This window comes from Vanessa atalanta, chromosome 12 (assembly GCF_905147765.1).
Source record: "Vanessa atalanta chromosome 12, ilVanAtal1.2, whole genome shotgun sequence".
Lineage (NCBI taxonomy): Eukaryota > Metazoa > Arthropoda > Insecta > Lepidoptera > Nymphalidae > Vanessa > Vanessa atalanta.
In genome coordinates, this window is record NC_061882.1 from 9,006,689 (window position 1) to 9,027,499 (window position 20,811).

A 20,811-nucleotide genomic window follows, 5' to 3' on the forward strand; every position below is an offset into this window, starting at 1 on the left:
GTGGTTATTTAAATTTTAGTCGTCGATTACTACTAAAATTTAAATAACCACATACCTAACTAACTAACCATTATTTTTTCTTTGTATGACATTAGTCAAAAGATACATATATTTTTCCTTGAGTCTTGACATTAACAAAAACTGCATAATGACTTAATAACTAAGTATTAAAAAATCAAAATTGTACGTACGCTCTACCTTCCTTCATATTTTTAATAATCTGCATTACCTAAGGTATTAAGAACAAATCTGCGGTTGCACCAATAAAATAAATCACAGTAGCAGTCCAGAGTTATGAAATTATCAATATCAAGATCCTAGGATATAGATACTTATATAGAAAATCGCCCAGCGAATTTCTCTTCGCTTCACTTATACTATAAAGACTTATTATTGTAAAGGTAACTAATTCTATTAATATTTTTTTATGAAATAGATAGGCAGACGAGCAAAAGGTGGTCAACACCGTCCATAGACATAGGCACTATTAGAATTATATTAACCATTCCTCACATCGTCAATGCGCCACTAACCTTGGGAGTTAAGATCTTTATATTCCTTGTGCCAGTTTACTGGCTCATTCAACCTTCAAGCCGGATTACAATACTAAGTATTGTTGTATGGCGTTAGAATACCTATCCAAGGAGAGGGTGGTACGTTAGTGGTGGCAGGCTCGCAAAAAGCCCTGCCACCGAGTAAAATAATAATCAAATCAAATATCGTAAGTTCTTTGTTTTATTACGATATGCTATATCTATAGCAGATAGCATATCTGTAACTGTTTTACATGTAAATAAATCGGGGTAAAAAATAATGACATATAAGTAGTAGTGTTGTAGGTAAGTTTATTTGCCGAACATTTAACCCTACCCTTAACCATTCATCTTTTCTGGAACTGCCGATACCACACCCATAATTGAAGATATAGATATTACAATTTAATACAAACAAGTAAAAATTGTGCAATGAGATTTACTAGAACTTAACCAGTATTAATATATAAACTTTTTTAAATATCATGACTATAATTTTAGGTACGCAGCGAAGGCGAAGTTTAGTTGTAATATTCATAACCATCTCTACCGTTAATAAACTACTCAAGATGGATACAGTACCGACGAATAAACGTCATTACTTAGTAATTAAATTTATCTTAATAATTTTACCGCAGATAAATATGAGTGTAATTATTTTATGCTTGAAGTAAGTTTTATGATTACTAATTCTGTTTCTATTTAACATTAAATTGTGTTTTGGTTTATTTCTTATGAATATTTAAAGATTACACAAACAACCTTCTATTTAAACTACATATTTTGTAAAATACTACGTACGTACTAAGTAGTACTAGTAGTTAAAAATTATATCAATCAGCATGTTTGTTAGAAAATAATCACTATATTAATTTTCAGTCGATAATATCGCACTACGACGCCGTCAAATATTGTGGTATTTAAATTACCTACTTTCATTATGTAAATGATTAATTTTTTTTGCTTTCTTCTAAATTATACTAATATACGCTAAAAATCTGTTTCAATGCAAATATATTTTTTTATATTATAAAAAACAACACTAAAATATATTAGACTCCTTTATTTAGAAATTAGATTATGAATATAAAATAAAAACAGAGCCATCTATTGTCCTATAATAGATAATATATTAATAGATTGGCAAAGCACCGTTTTGAAACGTCACTCAACAGTTCCACTTCCATGTCCTAAATTAGCAGCGCGCTAATCAATAAGTTCATAAGATGGAGCAGATGGCGACACTAGTGATCAATTAATATACTATAATGTTAGTGTAAATTGTAAATATGAAATTATCATTATTTAATACAATATTTTTCATAAATATTCAAGACCCAATCAATAGATGTGAACGAATGGACTATTTTATTTAAATTATTTTAAAACGTCACTATATTGACTAATTCTCCAAGCGTCAGCGGTCAGTCCAACATAAAAACGTAAAAGCTATACACCGCCATCTTGCGTTTGTAGTGTCAACTTGAAGTGAATTTGGTGCAGTAATTTTGTGATGTGTGCAAGTTATTGAAATCATAGTGTTCGTATCTTTGTAGTGTAATTGGTAAGTTGTTCATGAAATAAACACTAAAAACTTAAGGCGCAAAATTCAAGTATAATTCAGTAGAAATACAATGAAAATTCTATAGTACTTTTATGCCGTCTTAACTCATGGCAATAAACAATTACAATAACGATCCATTCTGTGATGTACGGCTTTAAAAATGCTTTTAAGTTGAAATACAATGTTAAAACAATATTTTTTTAATTTCAGTGTATCGTAACCTCGAAATGAGTTAAAACATAAACGGCAAAATGTCTGATGTAAAGCAAGTGAAAGTGGACAATTGGGGAATTTACTTCCTCCAGAGGCTTAAACATTTTTTCAATCGAACAGATTACTGCGACTTGACACTCCAGTTCCAAGACAATGCACAACTCAAAGTGCACAGGCTTGTTCTTAGTGCTTGCACAGAATATTTCGAATTATTGGAGCGAACATGCGAAATGTATGAAGATTGTTTGGTTATGCCGGATGATCTGCAAGCCGATGTCGTAGTTCCCATAATAAACTTTATGTATACAGGGCAGCTAGAATTCAAAATGGATTTACTAGAAAAGCTATATCAAACATCTCTTGTTATGAATATGCCAGTTCTAACAAAGCTTCTTGCTTCACACCGAAGCCAACAATCACAATCAAATCATCAGACAAGGCCGGCTCCTAACAATTTCTACGGTAAAAGATACCTAAAACATTCAAAGGCTGTACTATCACCTAGCAGTAGCAATACCAGTAAGCGTAATTTCACAAATGCATTTGAAAATGCAGATACACCAAGATCTAAGAAACCACATATTGTAAGTCGAACTGAATCAAATGCTAAAAATGGTAGTCAAGAAGCTGCAACATCAAGCCCAAAATTTCCTATCTTTTCTGAAAAAAATAAACACTTGACAAAGGAACCTCGTCCAACCCGGTACGAGTTGCCAGAAGAACTAGATGAAGATAATATTTTTGACAATTCCTTCATGAACATATCATACACTTCAAAACCCCTTATGGTTCATCCAGAAACAACGAAACAATATACCTCTAAACGAATTAAGTTATTTGAAGAAGGCACAAGTTCTAGATTTGTGCAAGGTTCATCAAATAATGACATTGTGGAATGCAAAAAAATTTCAGTTAACGATAGTCTCTTTATAGATGACAATAGTGTTGCCGACGATAATGACACATTTCAATCTCTACATGTTAAGGACGATTCTAAAGATGCAAGTCAACTCTTTGATCAAATTATAGACAACAATGATTGTTCCAATATAACAATAGAAACAAAAAATAATAAACAATCAGGAAATTTAGATCATGCCAAAATAATAAGTGAAGTGCTGAAAAAATACCCACATTTAGTCAAAAGTAATAAGCATATTAAATTAAAGATTCTTAACACTCCAAATAAGCCTAAGAAAACTCGGGCTTCCAATATCTCAAATGAAGAGAAAGACAATAAAGTGAAGAATGAAACACCTGATTTTACTTATGAAACTGATGTTATTGACTCTAAAGAAGCAGCGAGGCTCATAGCATTAGGTGCTGAGAATATCAGGGGTCCATGGATCTGTCTTATTTGTGGGACACCTGGTAAAGCTTTACATTTTACTTCCTACTATAACTTCCGTAAGCATCTTGTAGATATACACAATGAAAAGCCTGTACCGAATATATGTGAATATTGTGGGTTGAAGTCCCAAAAAAGAAATTACCTAGTTCACCATCAATTAACAAAGCATGGAGTGGAACCCCCATCACATTACAATTTCCCAAAATGTAATTATTGTAAGTACATAGCTCTTAATGAAGCATTAATGGTAAAACATAAGTTGACCCATACAGAAGTCAGGAGTTTTAGAAGAAATGTAAGTACTACGGCATTTACAACATCTAATTTAATGTTAGATCATGGGCAGAAAAGCGGTAGTAAATATGGTGAAAGAAAACATAATTTGCAATGCATTTATTGCCTTAGAATTTTCTTACGTGAAAATAATTTATATGCTCATTTAAAAACTAATCACAAGGAAGCTGCTAAGAATGACGGTCTTATAGATGACTCTGATGAAGAAATACAAGAAGAAGAAGAAAAACCGAAATCAAAGCATAATTCAAATGAATCTTCTAATTACATCAAAGTGGAATTACCAGTTAATTATGACAACTCATTTGATGATAATAATGTGCAGTATCAAATTGAACGAAGAGCAGATGGTAATATACATGTCGTATCCAAAAAACCGCGTGTAGTAATGCCAATAACTAAGCACAAGATATTAAACCCAGGCTTCATAATGCAAAACCAAAATAACTCTTCATTGCCTAAACAACAAAAACCAAAATCTACTATAAACACTACACTAAAAAGGAATGAGTATTTACAAGAGCTTTGTGTATCCCCAACTAGTAATGTTACTAATGAAGAAATTGTGTTAATTGATAATAATGAATATATTGTTCAAGATTTCCAATTAATTCCTAAAAAGGAAAAAAATATTGGCGAGTATATAATGACTAATACAGTAAACACTAACAAAGATGAGTCGATACAATCAATCATACCTACAACGTCTATGGAATATCATAACATAACACATAATGCTAGTGGTGATGCGAAAGTGTTTGTCAAAAAACCAACAAATGCCAATCAGCCTATACAAATTGTTGTTTCAAATGAAGAAGAATATAAAGCTTTAGTATCTAACCCATCAGTCATATTTGAAGATGGAGATTCTAACAAAGCTTTAACCGTTTTAGCTCCTGGAACTTCATCATTAGAAACTGCTACAATTGACTTAGACAATACCCAATCTAATGACATGATGATAATTCAAGATGACTTTTCTATAAATGTATCTGAAACTGTTGCTGCTAATAATTCAAATATAGTTGTTGTGTATAGTCATCCAGTAGAAGACCAAAATAAACAGTATCAAATTATAACAACACAAGCAGTCGAAGCACAATTTGTTCCATCCTCAGCCATTATAACTCAAAATTACGAAACTGTTACAACTTGTACACCTGTTGTAAGTGCTCATACAGCATTAGATAATTCATGGCAGAACAATATTCATACAAATATTAATAAATTACCACTAACTTCCACTGACTCAGAATTACATACCATGACTGTAGCAGAATCAGTAACAATTTCACCTGAATCTGATTCCAATACTAATATTAATGAGTTTTCTGAAGTCCCAATAACAACATCAGAATCAGTTGCCATTAATATCAATCAAATTGTTGAATCCCAAAACCAAAACATAGAAAACAATTTCAATGAATCAAATGTTTTACCTAATATTACTGAGGATATGAATAATGTACCTGTCTGTCAGCCAAGTTCTATCATCACACTTGAACATCCTACTATTATCACTGATGATCTACAACAAACATTAACTGAAAATAATATTCAGCCACTATCATCAACTGACCTAGATAAATCTGCTCCCATAAGTACCTTTATTAACACTATTGAGGAGCCATTAACAACTAATACATTAGAACCCATTACTGAGAATGCTGATCAAGTGACACCAAGTGAACTAGGTCCAGTTTTTGATGAAGAAATTTTAGTACCAGAAAATCAAAGTTCTATTGCTGATGCTCCAACTGTTATTGAAAGTACAATAGAAGAAAAAGATGTATCTAGTGAACCTTTAAACGAGAATGTTATTAGTGAAGTAGATAATAGCATTACACATTCATCAGATGAACATATAGGAATTGAACAATCTACTGATGAACCTTTGATTGAAGAAGAATCTAATGTTGAAACTGAAAAGTTAGAAGAGCAAACAAATGAAATGGCAGTTGAGGAAACCATAGAAAATATTGCAAGAGATATTGCAGTAAATCCAAACCCAATTGATAAACCAGAATCACCTAAAATCACTGAAAGCTTAGAAGACAATTCTGTTACAAAAGTAGCAATTGCTCAAATAGAAAATCTAGCATCTGAATGGTCAGAAGATGAAAGTGAAACATTAACTGAAAATGAAAATAAGACTGATAAGTCTAATTCAGAAGCCAAAAACGATGAAGTCAGTGAAATATCTGAGGTAGAAGAATCTATTGAAAATATTCAACAGGAAATGGAAAAGCAAGTGTCTGTTGATTTAGTTCCTTATACAGATGAAGATGTAAGCTCATCACAAGATGAAAATTTACCCAAACTTCCTGAACTACAAGAAGATAGTAAAGCGAGTGACGAAATTCAAACCAACTCAAAAGAAAAAATATCCTTACTTCTCAATGATTGGGATGATAATGATTCACAAGAAGATAGCCCACTTGTCCCTTGTGAAGCTAAGATAAATGATCATGATCCGAAATCTCAAAACACTGATGACAACTTAGAGAATGATAGTGCTGTAGTAGATAAATCAGAAATAAGTAAAAATGATAATATTAAGAGTCTAGTTAGTGATTGGGATGAAGATGATGAAGAAAATAAGGAGTAATAAGGACTGATCTGAGAAAAATTAACTTAATTATTATATACATTTACATTTTCTTGTGTTTTTTTTTTTGTAACTATAATTATAATAATCCTAATAATTACTCCTATACATATTAGACATGAATTTTATATTATTTAGGAAATATTTCCTATTCATTCTTGTGTAAAATTTAAAACACAATTAGATGTATTGTTTTTTTTATACTTTATTGTAAATTATGAGATTTATTTCTGTACATTATATACATAAAAATGTACATTGTGTAATGTAAAATTATTATGTTTCCTTTGTAGCTTGAGTGTGTAAACCAATGTAATTTTACTGTAATAGTCTGTTATTGAGTTTTCTAAGTAAACAATCTAAAGTTTAGCTCATGTTAGTGTGCTTTCAATTATATATTTATACTATATACATACATTGTAATGTTAATAATTTGTAATATTGAATATTATAAAATGTTGTTAACACTATCATTCAGTAAAGTAATACTTAGTCTCTCATTTAGCAAATTTTATTTACAATAAATATGATAAAAAAGTGCATTATATTTGGACCACTTCCCATGTTAAAAATACGATAACTGCTAAAATACACAATGTATGGTAAATAATTAAATTAGATTATTATAAGTAAAACTTTGTTTGATTTAATCAGCTTTTATTCATAAGGATTATCATGAGACTATTTCTACAATAAAACAGGGCATAATATAGAAACAACAATTAAGTATAAAAAATACTATTTATTTATATATTCATTTTAGTACTAGCCAATTACACAATACTATCTTTCCTTAGGTGCATTTTAATTATTTGTCACTAAATAATTGTTAATTAAAACAATTTTAGTTTACAGACAAGTTGAAATAATTCAATGCATTTACATTATAAATGCAAAGACAATACTAGTGACAAAGCACTATTTACCAATTGTTTACATTTCTGCATAAATATAAAACTCATAGACAGACAAACATGGAGTCTGATTATTAAATAAAATTCACAAATAATGGAATATAAGTTAGATTTTAAGAACAGAGGAGTTTTCCAAGACTGTTTCTTTATCACAGTTTCTTAACAAATCAACATAACTAGGAAATAACACAAAAATACTAAATATACATAATATTATTAAAAAAAAAAATGTGAGAAGATACTTCACTTTATATAGTGTTGTACGAGAAGAATCCTACATTTTATTTGAAAGTGCTAAAAGATAAATACAATATTACCTACGAAGATGAGAAAGTTACGGTAACAGATAGAAATTTATAGAACTATGATTGACCATTCATAAAAAGTTGAAAGTGAAATCTTACCATCTCAAATATCCTTAGTTTGATTATTTGAAGTTGAGGTAATTCCTAATTTGTATTTTTTGATTCAAATGATAAGCTTATCAATATTAATGTGAAGCAATTTAAGAAATTTAGAGAAATAGATATTTCTAATTTTAGAAAATTTTTGATGTGGTAAACATTAATAATATGATTAATTTCTCTCTAAAGAATGTTATATGTACATAATTAATTACATTATTTACATTTATATAAAGTATTATTTATTGCTTAGTCATTAGATATTGAGACTAAAACATATTTGACCATATAAGCAAGAAAAACAAAACCGACAAGCACAAAAAGATTAGTCAAAATATAGTACATGTTAGACTGTTGTTCAGTCACCACTTCACTACCACTGCTATTATTTGTGTTTTCTGTATGCAGGATTGCCTCTTGCCTTTCTTTCAGTAGTTGTTCAATCTCTTCTACATATTCAGGAAATAATTCACAAAACATTTTGTTTTTTAGATTAATTTCGAGAGATTCTGCAGCTAAACAGCGCTTTTGGTAATCTGATGTCACAATGGAACCTAACGTTGGGGTTTTCTCTAGCATAAAGCTGAGTAGACCAGTCAAAATTGTAGAAATAGACCAAGCTGGGTTCCATGTGTCTGGGTGGAAATCAGTAATGCTAAGGCACAATTTTGTATTCGTCTTGAATCGTCCATTTGGAGTAATCATGTAGATAGACGGGGGCTTAAAAGGAAATTCTCTGGGAAATATAATTTTTCCATGATAGTATCCGCCTTCATATGGACTTTTTTCAGGGCCTTTTACAACGTAATGCCATTCTAGAATGTTTGAAGGAACGGGTTCCGCAGTCACATATGGTACAGGATCATTTTTCAGCCGGAGGTAATCTTGTTTTAGCCTACTAGTCGCTCCAGTAACCTTAGTTTTTGCCATTGTTTGTATAATAGAAAAACATGTAAAAGTCAACTTTTATTGTATTTATTTAAATGTAAAACACAACTATAGTGTTCATGTCACGATATATGAAGTCGAAGAAATTAATATTAGTACAAAAGTATATAATTTTCGTGTAATCGAAGAATCCTGAATGAATAAATAGAATACGTCACTGCACATAGTCACTTCCCATGTGTCAAATTCAGAGATAGCAGAGTTGCCAGTACCATAGAGAGCTAGTACTGCTAGTCTTTATAATGAATATATAATATATATAAAAAAAGGTGTTTTGTTTTTTTTAAGCTACTTAGCGGCCGTGGTACTTTAAAACTGCATACTTCTATATATATATATATATATATATATATATAGATATTTATAATTGTTTTTTTGTTGTATATATGCAAATATATACAACAAAAAAACAATTTTAATATCATAAAAGAAAACACGAAATGATTCTTTAAAATTTTATTTGTCAGTAAAATAAAGCTTCCTGTATAAAACTAGTCAACAGTCAAATGCCACAATTAATTAGCATATTTCTTATTTCATGATTAAGCTGCTTGATTGTATCTTCGTCGGGATTATCTTGCCTTATAAGTTGATCTCTTTGCATGATAAGTTCGCCGAGCTTATCGCTTGATGTAGTTTTAGTTGCATTTCTATAAAAAAATTAAATTATTTTTATTAGGGAAGAATTTTTTAAACATACTATAAATATTTTTGTGTGCATATTTAACAAGAAATCTTTTCAATTTAGCATATGTAGACTAAAAGAATAATATAATACAGATAAATACAATTGGATACTATTTTCAGAAGTCGAGTATGATAAGTTATTAGAAACAAAATACTTCATCATATACAACATAGTGATAGTCTTATATCAAAAGTACATTAAGTCTAAAACTAAATAGGTTAAAATTACTAAATATTTTTGATTTCTCGGTGGAAGCAGACAGCTTTATCAGACAAGAATTATCTGTAAATTTTTCTATTATATTATATATATGTACATAGATAGATGATATATAGAAGGTAATAATCATAAGCGATTGTTGATTACATTATGTAAATAATGTGTTAAGAGCAATACATACAAAAAGCATAATTGATTAAATGTAATATAACAAATCATCAGGTCATTAATCCATCGCCTTTTCATTATGTTAAAAATAAGAAAAATCATTAATTACTATCAAAGATATATATACCAACTCACTTCAAATCACACAACTCCAGTTCAGGGGCTGTAAAAATAAATTTAGGAAATCACTTAACAAGAAAACATCAATTATAAATTTAAGTCATTGTATAGTGAAATTGAAAACGAGCCTCGCCGATTGAAATCAAGAAGTGATCATGGATAAAGTAGAAAAATCATATGGGATTAAATGTCTGAAAAAGAAACTGCTACCTGCAATACTTGCTTATAAAAATGAACACTACCACTATCAGCTTAGAGTAACAAAGAGAAAGAAATTATTTTGAGAACAAAGACAAAAAAACGGAGTTTATTTAAATGGCTAGTTCGACTATACAATGTCAATTTTAATAGACTTCTTAGTGTCAATTTGAACAAAATATATTTTGATTCAATTCTTAAAATATGTTTTTTTTTTTCCTCAATATTAAACACTTACTCATTATTGTATGTGAATTCAATGCAGGACTGTTAGCTAGAATGTCAACATAATAATTGTCTTTCAGTTTATCGATATCTACATTGCTTTGATTTTCTTCTTTATCTTCAATGGGATCTAAGCTGAAAACAATTTGTCAAATTATACAATAATTTTATGTCTATAAATAATTAAAATGTATTTTGTATTTAAACAAAATATATCAAAAAAAACCAACGACACGCGGTGTTCCCAGGCGGTCACCCATCCAAGTACTGAACGCGCCCGACGTTGCTTAACTTCGGTGATCGGACGAGAACCGGTGTATTCAACGTGGTATGGACGTTGGCGATATTTCATCGAAATTTTACGATTATAATCAATGAGAACTTATTTATATCTTAAAAGATATAAATAAGTTACATAATGATATAAATAAGATATATATTTATTGTTTTTTTTTTGGCATTGGTTGGCGGACGAGCATGTGGGCCACCTGATGGTAAGTGGTCACCACCGCCCATAGACAAATACAACCAATATTAACCATTCCTTACATCGCCTATGAGCCACCAACCTTGGGAACTAAGATGTTATGTCCCTTGTTCCTGTGATTACACTGGCTCACTCACCCTTCTAACCGGAACACAATATGTATAAATATTTAAACAAAACAAATTTCTTCTATATTTTTATAATTGATTACTTCTGCGAAGGTGATGATTGCAGGATGAGAGGATACATCAACGTGCCCTTACCTCATTTCGCCTAACTGGCGCCTCTCCTGGCGCAGCTGGGTCAGCATTTGCCGACGAGTGCTGAGCTTAATGAGATGCAGCTCCCTGACGGCGCGGCCCCACTGCTCCTTGAAGAAGGCCTTGGATTGAACTGCACTATCCAACTTTTCTTCCAAACATCGCTGTGAAAAGCATATATCATTACTTTAAATCATACATATAGTATAATATATAGGAGGCGTGATTATTTGTTGTGGATTACAAATGAATCTTAATCGAAGATTGCGGGTTGATACCGAGGAAACACCGATGGTTTCCTTGTTGTTAATTTTTGTATATAACTTTATTGTTCATCTTGTTCTCGGCGGTGAAGGAGAATAATATGATTGTTAGAATCATGCATATTTTGAATGAAATGACACATGCATGTATTCATCAACCTGCATTAGAGCATTGTGGTAGAATTTCCAAATGTTTTTCTCAAGAGGAGAGAGGCCTTAGCCTAGCTGTGAGATAGTTACAGGATAATCCTTATACTTTTAAAAAAATGCTAAATTATTTTCCGGTTTAAGAGTTTTGTTTCTCTGTCTCTCATCTATGTATCTCATTTTTGCCATATTAAAGAATTTCATGAAATAATTAAGAAATAAGAGTACATAACTTTTTTTTTTATTTTATATGTTGTTCAAAAATTAAGGTTACATATATATATGTATATAGAAAAAAAAATATAATTACCAATTCTTGTATGAGACTCGCAGTTTGATCTTTCGTCAGTCCCGAATATTTGTTCTCAGCCGTTTTCTCGAAATTTTTCATATTGTTCTAAAAGTATACCATTATGTAAATTTAGATTGTTTCCACTAAAGATTCAAAAAAATATCCGCTAGGAGCAGCAAGTAGGGGGCTCATATTTTTTGGATCTTCAAATGAAACCGGACTACTTATAATAATTACACATCAATCATTGTAAATTGTAACGCTTTTGTAATCAAATCGCTTCTTATAATTTATTAAGTTTAAAGTTTCTGTATATCTTGTTTTTTTTTACCACTACCATTGCCATTAGAAAATTTTATCAAATATTTCAGTGATATGATTATCTAAAAAGGAATTGTATCACAGAGCATTCTATTGTGAACTATCGTACAGTAAGGATCGACTGGAATAAACGAACCATGGACCCTGACACTCTTACATAAATATAATCGTAAATTTTGAATGACTTGACTAATTCAGATGTTATTAGATAAGATGGATTTTATTTCGTCGACATTTTCGATCTGATTTTTACTTAATAATAATCAAGCCAAATCAGAATTGAACTCTATATTAGTTTATGGACCAAACTGAGTGACATTTGCGATATATGTTTGGTTCAACGCTGAAATCGTTTTGATAATAAAAATCTTCAAAAAGGCCAACGACACGCGGTGTTCCCAGGCGGTCACCCATCCAAGTACTGAACGCGCCCGACGTTGCTTAACTTCGGTGATCGGACGAGAACCGGTGTATTCAACGTGGTATGGACGTTGGCTATTGGATAATTGAATTATCAGAACAATTTCAAATATCAAAACAATTTAATTCTAAAGTAAATAGTCTGAATATTACCATGAATATCACGCGAAATGACAATATAAAACATCAAACATGGTGCGCTTACTCTCTGTTGATCTACAAATTATATTTTTTTCGATACACCCCTATATGCTTCACATCTGCCTGGCGTCTCACGTGGGTTCAACTTTTACCTTAAGGACGTCATTCTGTTTTTCCAGCAGCTGCACTTTCTGCTGTAACTCTTCAATATTCATATCTTTCAGCTTGAGTTGATGATTCATATCGTCTTCCATCTTCTGCGACGCCTCTCTTAACTCCTGATACTTAGCAGTATAGTGTGCTTCTAAAGCCTTCTTTGCGTCTAACAACTAAAATACAAGATCTGCATAAATATTCATATAAAAAAAATTAAATAAGTAATATAGTTACAACTGCACCAAATAGACAACTTATATCATGTTAGCATTAGCAGCCCGTAAATGTCCCACTGTTGGGATAAAGGCCTCCTCTCCCTTTGAGGAGAAGGTTTGGAGCATATTCCACCACGCTGCTCCAATGTGGGTTGGCGGAATACACATGCGGCAGAATTTCATTGAAATTAGACACATGCAGGTTTCCTCACTATGTTTTCCTTCACCGCCGAGCACGAGATGAATTATAAACACAAATTAAGCACATGAAAATTCAGTGGTGCCTGCCTGGCTTTGAACCCGAAATCATCGGTTATGATGCACGCGTTCTAACCACTAGTAGTCGTATATATGTTTCGGGAAAAGGTACTATACAAAAGTGGTACGGCAATGCTCTTTATTCTATAGTAGGAGCAGAAACCACAAGTTTTGGCTAACTTAACGTTAAAATTTACATGACATTTTTATTTCATTTAGCAGTTTTGTTTTCACCAATAAGTATAATCCAAACTACTACCCAGACCAATGCTTGAAAATATATTTTCTATATCCGAGCCAGTGTACGAAAGAAAACACATCCACTTAATTTTGTCTGTTTATGTAAAGGAAGGGGGGGTCACATATTTCAAACAGCAATGCATAGTACTGTTGTGTTTCGGTTTGAAGGATAATTAATTTAATAAAACTAAAAGCACAAGAGACATAACGTCTTAGTTCCCATATGTAGCTCATTGGAATTATAAATAATGGTTAATTTTTCTCACCACGCTAATGTCTATGGGCAGTAGTAACCACTTACCATCAGTTACCCCATTTTCTCTTTTGCCTATCTATTTTATAATAATAACACATAGATATATTTCACAACTTTTAAATTAAAAATATAAACATACGTGTTACATGACTGATTGACACATTTTGTTTTTTTTTTTCATGACGCCTATACAACATGTATAGAGGCCTTTTTTATTTTGCTGGAATCTCACATTATGCGTTTCCCCCGCGTGGAAGTATATGTCGTATGAGGCTGTATGAGGGACGGTACGAGGGAATCGCCGGTGCCCTGAACGCCGAGTACATCTCGGTACACCGGAATACCCAATTAAAAACCAGCGGTATCCTCTCCGTCTCGTCGGCGGGCGTCATAAGGTCGCTTTCATATGCTACCGTGATGCCACATGTAAAGAGCCAATGTCATGAGTAACAGAAAAAAAAATTGCGCAAAAGCGATCTCATTGCTTTTCACTCACACAACCTTTGGTGACAGAAGGTTTGGTTGAGAACATATTCCAAAGACCTACCTTCCTCTCTCTCTCCGTGTTCCTGTATCCGCGTAATCTAAAGTCCTCAGTGGCGCGGCTCAAGTCTGAGGCGAGGTTACGACACTGTTCGATGCCCTTGCTCAACTTGTACTCCAACTCGCTTCGGCGTTTTGACCACTCATTAGCGAGGAGGTCGAGATGATAATCCTCTTTGCGTTTCAACTGAAAAAAAAAATCAAAGAAATTACATTTTATAACAAGACTCAAATAACGAGGTAGGTGAAACAATGTATGTAAGGCAATGATATAATTTACAAAAAATTGCTGGAAACTAAATTCTGATTGTATTTTAATAATATGTTATGTCAATTTTTAATGACGCCTCGTTGGTTTATTGACTAGATATAAAGCCATTGATCCTGAGGACCTGGCTGTATATCCCATGTAGGGCTGATAGTTATTGGGTTTTTTCGCCCAAAATTCTCAGTAGCAAACAGGATTCTGGAGGTAAGGTGCGTGTACACTCCTAATCGCTCGGAAACTACATAAAACTATCGGTTTGCGCCTGAGTCGGATCAAGCCTAAGGGTAGAGGTGCATCCTGCACCTGTGCTGTGTTTATACAATACGTTTATAATGCACAACACAAGTGCAGGGTACACCAAAACAAAACAAATGGACTCAACTTATTAAATATGACATTTAGTGTAATATTTCTTTATTCATTAAAGATATTTAAATTTGAATATAATTCGTGCGCGATCAAAATGGGATGCGACATATCGTAACCCTAACGCCCGAGAAGTCATTATCGATATACTATGACAAAGTTCCGTCCCGTTCTCTTTGCGCACCTGTATTTTAAATAGCTCCTGTTGTTTCTCCTTCCAATCCTCAAGTTCCTCGACGTATTTCTTCATGACAGCGTCGCGCTCTGCTTGAGAGAGTGCGCTGTGTGTTGCATCTACAAAGTCATAAATGTTACAAAACAACAATTGAACATTGAGTCTCGTGAACATTCGTAGATAATGTCGAAATATCGAGCTCCACCAAATAAAAATAAAAAACATGGTAAATATCCCGTTTTAAATACTGTTAGTAATAAAAATAACCATGTTAATTTAAAATCTTATAATTATACAATCATATATTATCTATAAACATATTGTCTATAAACAAATTTCCGTTTGTAACTGTATCGTTAATACGCACCGCTTTCTGTATTTTTTATACTTGTATCGCTCTTCGTTGTTTTCAATTGTACTGGTTCCCTGAAAGAAATGTTACAATATATTTATGAAAATATATCAAAAAGGCCAACGACACGCGGTGTTCCCAGGCGGTCACCCATCCAAGTACTGAACGCGCCCGACGTTGCTTAACTTCGGTGATCGGACGAGAACCGGTGTATTCAACGTGGTATGGACGTTGGCGATATCATAGCCAAAATACTCGATTATATGAATAATAAAAAACAAAATAAAATATAAAAGTTCTATCTATTTTTATACACAAGCTGTTTCGTAAAAATTCACACGCTTTAATCGTGTATAAATAAAATATCTAATGCAAAAAAAAAACAAGATTTCGAATTGAGCAGAACAAACAAACTACCTACTAACTCTTCAACTAACAACTACTATTTATATAGATAAAATATAATAACATTACTGAAGACATTCCAGAGTTGTGACTGATAAACTTTCTAATATTCGATCTTTCAAAAATATTTCTACGACTTATATTACTGGATATGTTTGATATGGCAAAAAAAATAGGCAACCCGTACTGGGGGCGCGGTGCGGGGCAGTCGGCGCACTGCGCGTGCGCGAACGCCTCGCACATCTTCCTGACCAGCTCCGTCAGCTCGTTGGTCTGCAGCACTGCGTCGCCCGAAGCCGATTTATATCTGAAGTTAGTTATCTTTTGTGTATTCATTGTTACCCAATGTACGCCACATTATTATATATTGGGTATGATTTATACATTGGGAGCTTTTTAATTTACTATCACCGTACATTCTCTGTCAAGGATAACGCTGTGAAAATTCTCTGTATAACTTGGTAATGTCTTACGCAGAGTAACTCATGTCTACCATGTGTTTATGTAAAATCTAGATATCTCGTAAATAAAGATTATTTTTTTACTAATCTACACCAAGGAACAAACTAAACTTTTTTCTTTAATAATATCTTCATGAGCATGACTGTACCTGCACATTATGGGAACATTAAAATCTAATGCTAAAATAAAAGATAAATTTAAATATACCTAGTAGTATTTCCGGGTGCAATATTAGTGTAGGCCACGCCTCCCACGTCGGCATTCAGATCAGTGCAACTACCACTCTTGACTTCGAGGATGGGTCCTTTCTCCAAATCTCCATTTCCTCTTTCGCTTTCTAGTTGAGTAGCACTTCTGGCAGATAAAAGAGACGGCTTCTAAATTTAAAAAATATGTTAATGCTTAAGTAAAAAGTTTTTATAATCATTATTTTAATAACTATGTGATGGCTACGGTACAGGTATACGAGATTCTGTTACAGCGCCATCTGGCGGCGAATAACAATAAAGTAAATAATATAAAATTCAAAGTAATCATTCAAACACTTCAAACATTGTCGAAGTTACTCATTACATTACACTGAAACAGACTAATAACGCATTAGGTACCCACATTTTTAGAAGCTTTTATCTAAATTGTAATGTTTGTCACTATATTTAGATCAAATCTTGTAAATTGTGTATGTTAATTTAGTAGATAATAATGCACTATTATTATAATCATGACCAGGTAAAGGAACTCCTCAACATTCGACAAGCATACCCAAAAAAATCGTATAGTTTTCTATACTTATTTTGAATTTTTTTACTATTAACTAAGATTATAAATAAGATTTAGACTTTATTAATTTTCTTAAAAATTGTGTTGATAAAGATAATAATTACTGGCATATCATTCTTGACTCCGAGATACTTCAAACTCATTTCCACATCCATATAAGGTTTTCTGCTCTCTTTAGATTCACCCCCATCACATCTTAGCATAAAACATCTTTCATGTATAGTCAGAGAATTATCATTGTTGCAGAAATTATTCAGAAAGTGATCGATGTCATCCGTTGGAACCAGTTTACGAAGATCCATGCTGCATACACCTGGAAATTTACATTACAAAGTAGTTAGTAATAATACATACTTGCTTACATATTATCTCACACTATTATACTAGCTACTACTAAAACTGACTCAGACACGCGCTTTACCTTCTAGTATAAGTGTTATGTTTAATATTTGAGTAGTTTTGTAGTAAGGGAAACAAAAAACATCTCTTATATTGATACCTGGTTTATTCGTACTGAGAAAGATATGCTACAATATATAAAACATTTGAAGGTGACATAACACAGGTTTGATGTAAAAAAAGATTCATTATATCTTATGATGCTTAAGAATATGTTATATTATATTTTGTACTTAAAAAGGCCATCCATACACGTCTGATCAAGGAGATAGGATAAGTATAATTTGTGGTGGGTTTACCACATACAAGCTATACCAATGGCTATCTGATCACTGACCCACGTCTCCGTCGACTCGCAGTGTGGCCACGAGCTGGGGACAGCATGCGAAGTATCGAGTGAGGCAGTCGAGCGAGCTGCGCACGCGCAGCGACGAGCGCTGGTTCAGCTGCGCACGCGTACCTGACACGGGTACTCTGCGTAAAATATTATCATGCAATATATTATATCTGGTAATGAGGTTCTTTACATTTGAAATATTTTATTAAATATTGCACTGCTACATATTTCAACGATAACTTTTTATTACCTGTCAGATGTGATAGTATGTGTAAAAACTGAATATGTCACATAGCAACTTAAATCTTCATCCTTTGAATCAATAGGCAGCAACTGAAAAATCACAATATTACGTCCACTTATGATGTAGCTAAAAAATGTATTCATATTAATTTAAATTACTTTCAGCAATCACACTCGAAATAAGCATAAGAAAATGATAATTAATTTCACTCACTAAATCTAAATTCTCAACTGTCCCTATCAACAACTCCAGCACAAATAAATGGTTGTCGCTACCTATTTGTATAAGACCTTCGTCACATATAAGCTTTGGTCGGAGTTCTGGGGAGGACACTGTTTTCTTACTCTCAACTACATAATCATCTGTAATGTATACAACATTCTGACTTCCTTTATCACATAAAAACCTCACTCATCCAGGTCATTATGACCTATAACCATAAACATGTTTTAAAATTCGAAATGTACCATAATTATAAAAGAAAAGCTATAAACATGATTATAAAGACTATGATTAAAATATTCCAATGAATTGTTCTAATACCTGTTATATAGAAATATGATAATATTTTACCTTTAAAAACGATATCATATAACACAATAAAAACTTACTCAATGATAATAGCATAGTATGACTATCAGGTTTTGTAACATTTTTGTTGGAGCGTACTGTAGGAAAAGCAACTTCATTGCTATGGAACATACGTAGCTCATTCCGCTGAAAATAACAAAAAAAAAATATTCTCTATGTTCTCTCTCATTTGTAATGTTATGTAATATTAAAATGTTCTTTTTTTTAAATATCAAATTTTCATACTAACTGGTGTTGGTGTGCTTATTCTGTCTTCCACTGAGAGGCTCATAAGAAGCTGTGGATGACAGCATTTGCCTTCCGACTTCACACCTAGTAATTTGTGCCATGTGTGTTTTATCTAAAATTAAATAGTTTCTACATTTCTTAAGAAGTTCTTATACCACAGAAATTTTGAAGTATGTATTAAATATAGAGATGGAATTCATCTACAATATTCAGAAAGTTAGTTTATTTAGGCAAGTTCCATTTATGAAAATAAATTTATATTAAAACAACAACACACAGGGCAGCTAATAAATATGTAATTTAAAGAAAACTTTTTATGTACATTACGATAGTGATAAGTCATCAGTTTGTTGAGCTTTTTGAGCTTTGCTTGTGAGGTATCTATTTTTTTTAAATCAAATTTTTAAAAAAATGTTACTGTTTGGTAAGAGCTACTTCTATTATATACATTCACAATGCGGTCAACAGCTGATGCACAACATTTATTCTGAAGTAATCTACTAACATAGCAGGTAAATAAAAATAAGATTAAGTCAAACAATCATTATATATATGATGATTCAAAAACATTCAAAATAAGTAATATTACACAAATAAAAGCAATGTTCAATGATTTATTATTAATTTTTGGTTTGTTATTAACTTATGATTCTTTGTATTTAAGCTACTTACATCAATAACCTTATTGTTAGGACAGGGCTGAGCTCCAAGTAGACTCAACAATAAATAGCCAACCTTGTCTTTTCTTCCTTGTGTACTGGTTGTGTAAACCTCAATTTTAACAGGTACATTTTGAACCCGTAAACTATAAGAGAAGGTAATTTATAACTTAATAATGTAACTTAATTTTAAATAAAATAAAAATATTTACTTTATTCAATCACCAAGCCAAGGTAGTCGGTTTTTGTTCAAATTGCTGATTGCAGAAAGAAAGTAATCAGTGTATAACTACTTTTATTAATAATGCCTAGATTCACTCACCTCCTAAAACGCCGTTTATCTGCCTCCCAAACAAGTTCAGCGTCAAACACTGGTGCATGAGATGGAACAACTGGATCCGTCTCTAGCATATAACCATTTAAAGAACCACTTACTATAAATGGGCACTTAAGAAAACCGAAACCAAGTCCTGAAAAACTTTTAATATTATATAAATAATTAAATAATATGATTATAAGACAAAAAAAAGTTATTTGCCTTCTCTGACGTTTAGAACTATTTGGATTGTGGGACCTCTTAATTCATCCATCAATAGTTTATTTTAAAAATATGAATAAAATGTTTAAACTAGATTTTTACACAATGTAAACAAATACTTCTAAATTCAAAATAACTAATAATAGACAAGCAGACTAATTCAAAAAAAACACTACACTTGACGCATACAAGTAAATATTGCCCTTTTAAAAAACTTAAAATAAAACTTAGTTTAGTCAGCTTAGCACTACGGCAGAATAGATTTATTAAACAATTAAAATAAATGTATATCTATATTGGTTCTTCTTAATTAGCTATATAATTAGTATTATTACTGACATTAGATATGTCGATAATATTTATTAAATATTGTTTAAGCAATAACTGTAATAGCAATATGCAGTCGCTACTCAAGTTCTCACTATATACATGACCACTGGACGCCGAAAAAATTTATTACAATAAATTATCTATCGCTATAAAACCTTGAAAAGCACAAATTAATAATATAATTATTCGGCTTAATAAACTTTAATTATTACTACATATCAGAATCACATT

At 31.9% G+C, this 20,811-nt stretch overlaps 3 protein-coding genes and 3 non-coding genes across 6 annotated transcripts; 1 reads left to right on the top strand and 5 right to left on the bottom strand.

Moving 5' to 3' along the window:
* Window positions 1-1,968: 1,968 nt before the first annotated feature.
* On the top strand, window positions 1,969-7,151 carry LOC125067663 (centrosome-associated zinc finger protein CP190). The gene is made up of 2 exons (XM_047676370.1): window positions 1,969-2,097; window positions 2,308-7,151. Exon 2 carries the CDS (start codon window positions 2,349-2,351, stop codon window positions 6,561-6,563), a length of 4,215 nt encoding a protein of 1,404 aa, XP_047532326.1. The 5' UTR covers window positions 1,969-2,097; window positions 2,308-2,348; the 3' UTR covers window positions 6,564-7,151.
* Window positions 7,152-7,327: 176 nt separating this feature from the next.
* On the bottom strand, window positions 7,328-9,010 carry LOC125067662 (ubiquitin-conjugating enzyme E2 J2-like). Its single transcript, XM_047676369.1, has one exon. The coding sequence runs from the start codon at window positions 8,809-8,811 to the stop codon at window positions 8,131-8,133; it is 681 nt and encodes a 226-aa protein (XP_047532325.1). The 5' UTR covers window positions 8,812-9,010; the 3' UTR covers window positions 7,328-8,130.
* Window positions 9,011-9,292: 282 nt separating this feature from the next.
* On the bottom strand, window positions 9,293-20,382 carry LOC125067704 (centrosomal protein of 120 kDa-like). Its single transcript, XM_047676428.1, has 20 exons — window positions 20,251-20,382; window positions 20,035-20,182; window positions 19,726-19,858; window positions 19,055-19,165; window positions 18,846-18,951; window positions 18,448-18,596; window positions 18,241-18,323; window positions 17,991-18,127; window positions 17,359-17,567; window positions 16,682-16,851; window positions 16,200-16,319; window positions 15,623-15,681; window positions 15,265-15,374; window positions 14,451-14,633; window positions 12,931-13,107; window positions 11,915-12,001; window positions 11,198-11,358; window positions 10,461-10,582; window positions 10,040-10,067; window positions 9,293-9,479 (listed from the first exon to the last, which is right to left on the bottom strand). Exons 1-20 carry the CDS (start codon window positions 20,300-20,302, stop codon window positions 9,332-9,334), a joined length of 2,493 nt encoding a protein of 830 aa, XP_047532384.1. The 5' UTR covers window positions 20,303-20,382; the 3' UTR covers window positions 9,293-9,331.
* Window positions 10,671-10,789, bottom strand: LOC125067979. The gene has a single exon (XR_007119753.1). It is a non-coding gene; the product is annotated as a 5S ribosomal RNA (ribosomal RNA).
* LOC125067983 lies at window positions 12,595-12,713 on the bottom strand. The gene has a single exon (XR_007119757.1). It is a non-coding gene; the product is annotated as a 5S ribosomal RNA (ribosomal RNA).
* LOC125067984 lies at window positions 15,725-15,843 on the bottom strand. Its single transcript, XR_007119758.1, has one exon. It is a non-coding gene; the product is annotated as a 5S ribosomal RNA (ribosomal RNA).
* Window positions 20,383-20,811: the final 429 nt, after the last annotated feature.

Coding starts and splice junctions, on each gene's coding strand:
- LOC125067663 (XM_047676370.1), top strand. CDS start 2,349: ATGTCTGATGTAAAGCAAGTGAAAGTGGACAATTGGGGAATTTACTTC.
- LOC125067662 (XM_047676369.1), bottom strand. CDS start 8,811: ATGGCAAAAACTAAGGTTACTGGAGCGACTAGTAGGCTAAAACAAGAT.
- LOC125067704 (XM_047676428.1), bottom strand. CDS start 20,302: ATGGATGAATTAAGAGGTCCCACAATCCAAATAGTTCTAAACGTCAGA. Junction 19,166..19,725: donor CTAACAATAAGGTTATTGAT/GTAAGTAGCTTA, acceptor ATTTAATTTTAG/ATAAAACACACATGGCACAA. Junction 15,682..16,199: donor TGCCCCGCACCGCGCCCCCA/GTACGGGTTGCC, acceptor CATTTCTTTCAG/GGAACCAGTACAATTGAAAA.